Genomic DNA, 10,878 nt, shown 5'->3' on the forward strand with positions numbered 1-10,878 from the left:
TGGAGCACTAACGAACCAGTGACATCATTGGCCTTGTGAAGACCTCCCCAGAGGTTAAATACCTGGGTGCTTCCACACCAGTTTGTCAGACTAGTTTCAGCCTAGTCAGACAAGCATGAACTGATGAAGCCTCTTGGATAAGAGGTGAAACGTCTTCTGAGACAAAACCAAGTCCAGTTGCGTTCGATTCAATTGCCTTGAGATATAGCTCCTTTAAATACTATGCTGTTAACAAAAAAAAATCCCTCTTTTTCTGTCTCTCTTTCTCTCTGACTGTCTTTCTCTCTGTCTCTGTTTCTCTCTGTCTATCTCTCTTTCTCTCTGCCTGTTTGTCTCTCTCTGTCTCCAATGTATTTGTATCTGGAGTGCAAAAGTCCCAATGAAGAAGAAAAGAGCCCTCACCTCCACCTGCACCATAGCAGTTGAACAGTTGTTATGCTTTTCCATGTGTTATCCGTAAACAACATCACATGTATAGTTTACAAACTGTCAACTTTTCTCCACAGTATCTATTTTGTTTTAGGAACATTTCCATAGGCTGCTGTGACCATTAGAGTTATTCAAACAGAAGTGCTTAGTTATGCTAAAACCTCCATCACTAAACCTTTCAGAGAAATGCATAGATATGAGTCAGCACTATGTACATGTATAAGCTGAGAAGCAGCAGGCATTAACCTGGCAATAAGGAGAGAAGGTAGATTGACGGTCAGGTCCTACCTGCGGGCCACGTAGTAGAAGACTGGGTTGCCAGTCTTGGAGGTTCCTGCCTGGTAGAAGATGTTGAGGGTCTTTAAGGCTTTGAACTCCTCCTTCTCATGGACCTGGTGCCTGCAGAACAAACACAGAGCCCAGGATCAGTCTCTCACTAATTTATTTCACTGGCTTTAGGACTTAGTGCTGTTGTATCCCACATCAGGATTTACTCGAGCAATATCCTATAATATTCTAAATTAGATTGTTATAGTATTAGATTACATTTTTAATCCCATTGGGGAAATCTGCACAAAGCATTTGACCAATCCTACCAATTTAGAGGAAGGAAAGAAATTTAATAGCAGTGCACACTCCACCCAGCGATCAACTGCAATTTTTAAGCCAGTGCCCTCCTGAAAGGTACTAAAAACTAACCATGAATCACAAATCTCAGAAGGTCATCAGAAATTGCTTCATCATTTGTTTTCAGTTGCAGATACCCATCAAGCTCTCAACATTCAGTATCTGTTTCACAAAGACTGATGGAGGGGGGCTTTGATATGAAGCGGAGTCAACACAGCAGCTACAATAACACCTTGGCATTAACTTTTGGGGGCGGCAGTAGCTCAGTCCCTATGGACTGAGCTACTGCTGCCCCCAAAAGTTAAGTCCATAGGGACTTGGGTTGGGAACCGGAGGGTCGCCTGTTCGAGTCCCTGCCCGGACCAAATATGGAGCGTGGACTGGTGGCTGGAGAGGTGCCAGTTCACCTCCTGGGCACTGCCGAGGTGCCCTTGAGCAAGGCACCGAACCCCCCAACCGCTCGGGGCGCCTCACCAAGGGCAGCCCCCTCACTCTGACATCTCTCCACTTTGTGCATGTATAGGTCCTGTTTGTGCATGTGTGTGTCTTTCGGACCTATGTGTAATTGACAAGCAAAAGTGAAAACATTGAATTTCCCCTCAGGGGGATTAATAAAGTAAATAAACTTAGGGATGCATGGAAACATCAGTACATCACTGGTAACGTCCAATATCAGTTTTAAAATTAACTATTAGAATCGGCCAACATGCTTTTTCTTATTTTGCACAATGAATGAATATTGCATACAGTGAAAAGCATTCTATTTTATGTCTCCACCTGCTGGTGGGCCATCATGATAAGAGTATGCATGCATAATATAATGTTTATTCCACTACAGAAGAGACCTGATGATCTCTTAACTTAGGTGAGGCAAAAAATGTGTATATATGTATATATATATATATATATATATATATATACACATACACATATATATATATATATATACATGTGTATATATATATATATTGATATTGGTCATCAGCCAAATGAGTCGTTATATATCGGCATGTCGGATATCGGCAAAAAAATCCAGCATATCAAGTTTTTCCTTTATCACAAGGAGTGATGAAGTTTGATACAAAAGGCTACAGGAAACGACCTTGAATTAATTTTGTATCAGTGAGGCTCTGATACTCTGGCGACCTGTCCAGGGTGTACCCTGCCTCTTGGCCAATGTCAGCTTGGATAGGCTCCAGCCAACCAGCGACCCTGTATCAGGATAAGCAATCACAGACAATGAATAAGCGAATGAATGAATATCACAATATGACAGACTGCTGCCCCTGCTGCTGCAACAGAGGAAAAAGGGACAGCAGAGGAAAGAAAAGATCTCTGCGATCTCACTGAGATTAAGAACCACACCCACAACCCTTTAAGCAACTGATGAAGCAGGAGGAGAGGTGAGGTTCACAAAGTGCACACAAATACATTCCAATCAGAAGAAGTCATAATGGCTGAGTAGGCTGAGCATTCGACCTATATTATTTACCGAATGGCATGACCACTACACACACTGTGGAGACACATTTCACCCTCAGGAACAATAAAGTTTAAAATGAAATATAACAGCTGCAGAATGTGACTGAGAATATGAGACAAAGCAGACAGTCACTGGCTCGTATCAGGAAATGTAATGGAGGAGCTCCAAAAACAAGCTCATGATGAGACTTATGTTACAGCCTGGTAGGAATGCTACCTGGTCATGAACTCCTCAAACTTGGAGCTGGTCAGGTTAAGACTGGACCAGTGAGTGTCAGCCACAGGTTTGTGCTCAGGAGGTCCCAGGTAGGCCAGCAGGGTGGCCATCTTGTCAAAAGGTCGCCTGCCTACAGCCTTGTGGTCCCTGGAAATTACATCAGAATGAATCATTTCATAAAACTGATTAAGTGGTACAGAGTATGTTTATTATTAAGATCATACAGCAGAACACACCAGTGTTGTACTTCATCAAATCATCTCTCCTGACCTGTTACTGGAGAGGTACTGGCCAATCCTCTCCTGGTTGTTCCACAGCAGGCGGTGGAGGGCCAGCACATTACCGTCACTAATAAAGGACAGACTGTGGTTGACCGAGTCACTAGGAGGAGAGTCAGATGCTATGTCCAAGAAAAACCTGTTGTGGAGATAACAGAGTACAGACAGAGGAAAATCAGCAGGCACTACACAACTGTATTTAAAGATACTCTGGGCTTTGTGCACCATTGGTGCTGCAGAGCAATGTTGTCATTAGAGGGGTCTCTGTTTATTATATCCAACGTTCTACCATAAATAGTCAACAGAACACTTTAAAGAACAGCTGGATGAACAACAGCTGTTGTAAAGCATTCTAACTTGTGACCTTACAGGCAAAGTCACAAGTGGTGTGAGAACACCAAAATAACCCGCTTAACCTTCATGAAACTGTCAAAAGGAAATTACAAGTATGAAACAACCCACAAAAGCGGTTGCTCCGAAGTAGGTCATGGTTTCAGCAGCTTGTTCATGGCTCAGCCTGCTGCTGCCTCAGACAGCTTCTGTCCCAAACCAACAACAACCATACTCACCGTGCCACTGCAAAATGTAGCCTAATCATGGAAAGAATGTTCAGATGACAAAAATAAACATGCAGCTGAATACTGTTCATTCAGGTTGGCAGGTTGATTTTAATAACTTTAAAGTAGTTTAAGTGTGCACTCTTCAGCTGTGTTATCTAAGCAAATGGAGTTATCAAATCAGGAGTCAGTATTAGCAAATATTTAACATTAAATGACTTGGCTCAGGATCAGGGGCAAAAACACTTGATAGGGACATCCCTTGTCACAGGTCCATTCCTCTGAAGCCATGACAACCTCTAACTTCAACCCTTTGAGAGGCCTGCAGCTGTAGTCTGAACCACAGCAATGCTTCTCATCAAACTAGTTTGGATATTTTTTTTAAACAAGTTGAGGGGAGTGTCTTACCTTCTGGCTGAATCAAAGTTGCTCTTGACAAAGTCATTGAAAGGCCTCATGTGTTCTTCTTTTGTAAACAGGACATGGTTTGCAATGCTCTGCAGAATCTGAAGGATAAGACAGGAATACACAACATGCATACCAAAAACAATACTAACTGCTAGTGTAAGCAGCTCTGCAATGCAGTAACTGACAAAATTTACCATAGAAGATATTTGACTTTAACCACAGCACTGTGGACAACTGATAAAAGGATGTTCATTATAATTTTCTATTGTATTTTTGCTAGAAGTAGAACAGCAATCCCACTTAGAAATTGCAGTGTGGTGGAGGAAGCACAATTCCAACTCTACAGAACTGGGCTACCAGATACCCAACATTACCAGTTTGATCTGTCCCAGTGCTGTTGTAACCTCAGTGCTGAGCTGAGTTTCAGAGAAGGAAAGTCTTTGACATGCAACTTTTTTCACTTGCTTCTGTGGTTTGAGGAAGGCCAGAATAAAATTGGGGCCTAAATTTCATTTCATGTTAAACAAGCTGTACACCACTCTGTACTTTGAATTGTATGTCTGATGAAGTCACTTCTTGAACTGCCTCCATAGTTAACAGAATGTGCTGCCCATTTTTTTCACACTAATTTTCAACAAGCCTGAATCCACATTGAAGCATGAAAAGTAACCTGCAGCTCAAACGTTGAAGCGCTTATATTACCATAATAACTGCACTTCAAGGGTGGGACTATTGCTACAACAGTTGTGTGGTAGCATTAATGAGGTTTGGAGAAGGAGTCTTTTTTTCCTACACATAATACTGATCAGTATGTAAGCACAAAGATGATCTTAGCACACAGTCACAGGATTGGGCAGGGATTTTTCCCAGGAAACCAAAAAAAGATTCAGGCAACAATTCCTGAGAAATATTGTGATCTAACTTCCAAGCCCTCAGCCCAATAGTACACAAAGCCTAGGGTCTAGTTTAAACACTATTGAATGGTGACAGTGGATTTAATGGTGACATTATTCCATATGGCCTACTGTGTCAAAATGATAAAAAATGAACAAGCACATTAGTCTAGCATTAGAGATAGGTTCCCATGTACCCACATGGCATTTTTTTGTAACCTTGTTTTTTTAGCACCCTAAGTCTAGTTGAAAATTTGTTTTGTTGCCAAGGTCAACTCATGGCTCATGGGGTTCATTTGGTGGCCATCTTGAATTGATGTCCACACTAATGGCGGAAAACGCAGATTTTCATAACTCCTCAACCAGACAACATACAAAGACAAATTAACCGACTTTTTCATATAACTTTGACACCAGGAATCAAATGGAAATGTCATTGACATGCTACAACCACTCTTTATTGGTTAAAAAACAGACAAATGACACACTTTAGGCATATCTTACTATATAAGGACGAAAACTCTGTGTGTCTGTGGGTGTGTCTGTTCCACGTTTTTCTCCTCACTGACTTGGTCAATCCATGTGAAATTTGGCACAATGGTAGAGGGTAATAGGAGGATGCAGATGAAGCAATATTACATCAATTGGCCATAGGGGGGGCCCTATAGCAACCGATTGAAATTGCAAACTTTGAATGGGCATATCTAATGCCCCGCAGGGCTTGACGCTAACTTTTTTCCCAAGGAGCACATGTGCTCCTAAGTTGAAAAAGTAAGGAGCGCACAAAGAACTTTAGGGGCACAATGTAAATTGATCAAATAATGTGTTTTCCGTAATAAACGTGATGCAAATAGACATTTACAAGCAAAATTATTTAATGAATTTGTATACAAAATGTACAGAAAGGTAAAATCATCAAGTTTTGAAAAAGTATTGCAATTTAATTTTGTATTTAATGTTATTATCTTATATATATTATCTTTGCAATATGATTATCTTATATAATGTTATTACTATCCTAAAACATTCTCCAGGTCCTCTGAAACTCTGCAGGACTTATTTCCACCCTGCCCAGCAGGGGTACTGTGGCGAACGGTCCCTAACTGCGGGGAGAACAGAGCAGGCTTCCCCGGAGGTCCGCCGCTTTTCCCTGTCCCTCTTCTCCGCTACACTTTGACTTATTCCCACCCAGCCGACAGCCTGGCCGTGGAGAACGGTCCCTAACTGCGGGGAGAACGGAGCAGGCTTCCCTGGAGGTCCACTGCTTTTCCCGGTCCCTCGTCTACGCCACACTTTGACTTATTTCCACCCAGCTGACAGCCTGGCCGTGGAGAACGGTCCCTAACTACAGGGAGAACGGAGCAGGCTTCCCCGGAGGTCCGCCGCTTAACCCGGTCCATCTCTTCCACACTTTGACTTATTTCCACGCTGCCCAGCAGCGGTAGCTTGGAGAATGGTCCCTCACTGCGGGGAGAGGGGAGAGGGCTTCCCCAGAGGTCCGCTGCTTAACCCGGTCCGTCTCCTCCGCCACACTTTGACTTATTTCCACCGTGCCGACAGTGGGACTTATATTCCTTGTGCCGACAGTGGCTTGGAAAACCGCCCATACCCGTGTCACACGGGGAAGAGGGAAGGCGGCTGGAGTTCCTCCAACATTTGCGGTTAGATTATCATATTTTTTTATTGACAAAAATACAGGCTGCTTCGGCTGATTTTTTTATGCGCACATGTGCCCCTAAATATTTTTTACAGTTCGCACACACCTATTTTCAGTCGCAAATGCGAGTGAAACACTCGCACTGTCGAGCGCTGCCCTGTATGTAGTAGACACATGAAACTTTGCACAGAGATGCCTCTCCTCACGAGGAACAAATTTGCCTCAAGAACCCATAACTTCCGGTTACATAGATTTTCCGTCTTTTTGAATTTTTTTTAAAAACACTTAAAATAGATCTCTTCCTAGGAAGTTTGACCGATCTGCATGAAACTCGGTGAACATAATCTAGGGACCAATATCTAAAGTTCCCTCTTGGCAAAAGTTGGAAAACTTACTAAAACTAAGTTTCTATAAGCCAATGAATATTGCGGAGGGCGTGGCTCATCACATAAAGTTGTATAACATCTCAAGGGTTTCACCCATCACCACACAACTTTGTAGGCATATGACCACACATAATCTGAGAAGACCCCTCCATTATTGACCCGATCAAACAAAATAAGGGCGCTAGAGAGCTAATTTCTTATCTAGGCCTAACAGACATCAATTTTTACTAAACTTGGTAGATATGTAGAACAGGACGCCTCAAGGTGACTGGAGAAATTTAACTCTAATTGGCAACTGGATGACACTGTAACAACAGAAAAATGCTTGAAAATGGCTAACATGCGAACGATCGCTGCGGCTCCCCCTGTGGCCGAATGTTTTGTTTTTTTTCTAATTTTTGGCATGACTAAGTCATGGTATGGTATGCTGTACATAATCATGGAAACTGTCAGTGTGTCATTCTGTCAGTCAGTCAGTCATTCTACCAGTGCGCCCCACTTTTAAGTCAATACAACATATAAACTATAACTATAATTATCTGCCTTTCAACGTGCTACCTCAACTACATGCAATAATATCACGATTGGGTATGAAAGGGGCATCCTCAAAAGGCTCAGTTGTTCAAAAGCAAGGACAGCTTGATGTTCAGCACTTTGTGCAAAATTGCAAAGGCAAACAGTCCAACAGTTTAAGAATGTTCCTTAATGCACAATTGCAAGGAATTTAAGGCTTACACCATCTACAGTCTATAATATCATCAAAAGATTGAGGGAATCTGAGGAAATGACTCCATGTAAAGGTTAAGGCTAAAAACCAACACTGGGAATATATGTGACCTTTGACCTCCCAGACAACACTACATTAAAAACCAACATGACTGTAAAAGGCATGTTGTGTCCTTGGGGCTAAAGAGGAAAAGCATCCAGACTATCACTAGCTCAAAGTTCAAAGCCAAAAGAGTGCAGGTACTAGACTGACCTGCCTGCAGTCCAGACCTGTCTCCTACTGAACATGTGGGGAACATTATGAAGCACAAAATACAACAACTAAAACCTTGGACTGCTGAGCAACTGAAGTCATATATTAAGCAAGAATAAGAAAGAATTTCACTTTTAAAACTTCAGTAGTAAGTGCCGTCAGCTCCAAATCACCTGAGAGTTGTTAAAAGAAAAGGTGTTAGGCATCAAATACAGAGTGAGTGTATATTTATAACAATCATCAAGTTTATCAGTGTGAACATGAAATACAGTACTGTATTAAGTACCGTTTGCAAATCATTGCATTCCTTTTTACTGCCTCCCAACTTTTTTAAAATTGGGGTTGTAAATTAGGTGCAACTAGTTTTAAGTATCATTTTCATTGTGGATAAATAACTGAAGGTGTCTGGTAATGCTGTGTTCCCACCAAACGCGAATTCGCAAATTCGTGCGTCAAGATTACATACAAAGTCAATGCAAAGGCATGATTAGACGTGAAATCACGCCGGGCAGCGCGATGGACGCGTCTAGCGCGACGCGATGGACGTGATAGAGGCGTCTAGCACAACGCGATGGACGCGATAGAGGCGTCTAGCGTGGCGCGATAGACGTGAAATTCGCGTCCAATGCCTCATCGCTCGAGTTGAAAATATTGAACTTTTGAGGCGAATTCGCGTGACGCTGTGCTGCGAAAGCCAATCAGCGTTGAGAATCTCCCGACATCACTGGCGTGTGTCAACAACGTCCAGTTGTTGACACAGTAATAAACTGCTACTCACCGGAGACAGATGGACAGACACTCCGCAGCTGAAATGGAGCGCCTGTAGGTGGTGTCCTGCCAGGGGATCCTGGCGCCAACCCTCGCCAACAGGTCCTCAAACTGGGCCCCAGTCAGCCTGAAGTACCGCTGAAAGCGGCTATCATCCAGACGGAGTTCCTGGAAGAGGTGGTGAAACTCGCCGAGCTGGATGCGCTTCTGCAGGATAGGGTGAACCCAAAAACGACGGCGTTTGGCCCTCCGACGCATTTGGGACTTCCAGAGCAGGTACAAAGCAGCGATGGTGGTTATCTCAGCCATGGTCGTCAGTGGCTACCCGGAGCTATATGATACTACGTGTCTACTCTACAGAGACCGCAACAAAAAGGAGCAGGCTTGGGTGAAAGACGCAGAGGAGACTGGTCTACTTGGTAAGTTCTGAAAATATGTGTCTTTAATTAGTTTGCAGAATGGTTGTACTATGAACGTTAGCACTAGCTTAGCTCCAGTTAGCACAGCCGGCTTCCCCGCTACTCGCGCGAGTGACGAGACAACGCGAATTAACAAAATGGTCAGGCGTCGAAACTCAGGCGTTACGGGCGGCGCGTTACTCGCGTTACGAGCGATTAAATCGCGTTCATCGCGTTTGGTGGGAACACAGCATAAGGGTAGCTTTATCTCACGCACAGGTAAGGGCTTGTTAAGGTCCACATAGCTTTTTCAATTTTAGCGATGGCGTCTTCAATTTTTCCCAGTGAGGAGAGAGCCCATGTGGCCACATGCAGCTACCTCGAGAAAAAGTGCCACGCCCAGCGTCTTATTTCAGGGCACTGTTTCATGCGGCTGCTCCAAGTGCTTCTAGTTGAAAATCTCTGAACTTTCAGAAAGGCACTGGTGATGTTACTACTGCTCCTTTAGCTAGGTCACTGTCACAACAGACAGAAAAGCTCATTATTGGGAGCAGATTGGTCAGTGGACACTGAGTGTTGCTGGTGAGTGTTGTGCTTTATCATCATATCACTCTAAGCTTCTCGTTAATTGTGTAGTCAACCCTCGTAGTGTAGTAGTCAACGTAGTGTTGCATTAGCTAGTTACCTAACTAACATCAGTATTTTTTTGTTTGCTTTTTGTTAAAGAAATGAAACCCAAGCGCAGTGCATCATTACAAAAAAGCACTGAAGGTGTTTTCTTTTCTTTATCAAGTTTTGGGATGAAGTGCTCCCCAGGGCCCTGCCTCCACATTTCTGCTGAAGAAAGAGGACACAGGCCCTTACTTCTCCAAAAGGTCAACCATCAACTGTTACATGCCAGTCAACAAGTCCATAACACACATGTGGTGGCGCAGAAGCTCTTAAGTCTGATGGACTGTGGGACAAAGAAGTATGTGCTTAGAAAGTTTCTACTCTGTCCTATCCTATAGAAAATAGGGCTTGGCGATTTGGACAAAAATTCATATCTCGGTATTTATAAGCTGACTGGCGATACACAATATATATATATATATATATGTATAAGTATTTTCTATGAAATGGGCTAGATGTTTTCAATTGCAAGTCAAAGCCACATTTAAAATGTCACAAAGACGGATTTTTTCCCTGTTTGAGAATATGCAGCTACACAACATCTAAATGAAAAAGTATGTAAAATAAATAGCAGGGCTGTACATTAACATTTTCGCACACAGCACTGGAGCTACAGAGGTTTAAAGGTTTGCAGCACAGGCCACAAAACTATAACATGACTATAATAGTATCAAGTAGGCCTAAATCCGTTGTTGGTTGGAACATTTAAAAATCTGTGGCGAAAGTTAAAAAGTCATTTTCCATGGCCTTTCAAATGAATCTAGTGCTGGACAATAATTATATATATATATATATATATACACACACACACACACACACAGTGGTGTGAAAAAGTGTTTGCCCCCTTCCTGATTTCTTACTTTTTTGCATGTTTTCCACACTTAAATNACACACACACACACACACACACACACACACACACACAGTGGTGTGAAAAAGTGTTTGCCCCCTTCCTGATTTCTTACTTTTTTGCATGTTTTCCACACTTAAATGTTTCAGATCATCAAACAAATTTAAACATTAGTCAAAGATAACACAAGTAAACACAAAATGCAGTTTTTAAATGAAGGGTTTTATTAATGAGAAAGAAAAAAATCCAAAGCTACATGGCCCTGTGTGAAAAAGTG

The 10,878-nt window shown here is 42.5% G+C and overlaps 1 protein-coding gene across 8 annotated transcripts in view; it reads right to left on the minus strand.

Moving 5' to 3' along the window:
* The window catches only part of nf1a (neurofibromin 1a), a 267,335-nt gene that overhangs the window by 80,332 nt on the left and 176,125 nt on the right, over window positions 1-10,878 (minus strand). For all 8 annotated transcript variants that reach the window (XM_050055234.1, XM_050055267.1, XM_050055217.1 and 5 more), the window contains 4 exons: window positions 3,999-4,096; window positions 3,026-3,172; window positions 2,756-2,902; window positions 718-828 (listed from right to left, as the gene is read on the minus strand). In XM_050055234.1, coding sequence (XP_049911191.1) covers window positions 718-828; window positions 2,756-2,902; window positions 3,026-3,172; window positions 3,999-4,096 — 503 coding nt within the window. The remainder of the gene's footprint in view (window positions 1-717; window positions 829-2,755; window positions 2,903-3,025; window positions 3,173-3,998; window positions 4,097-10,878) is intronic.

This window comes from Epinephelus moara, chromosome 2 (assembly GCF_006386435.1).
Source record: "Epinephelus moara isolate mb chromosome 2, YSFRI_EMoa_1.0, whole genome shotgun sequence".
NCBI classification, from domain to species: Eukaryota; Metazoa; Chordata; class Actinopteri; order Perciformes; family Serranidae; genus Epinephelus; species Epinephelus moara.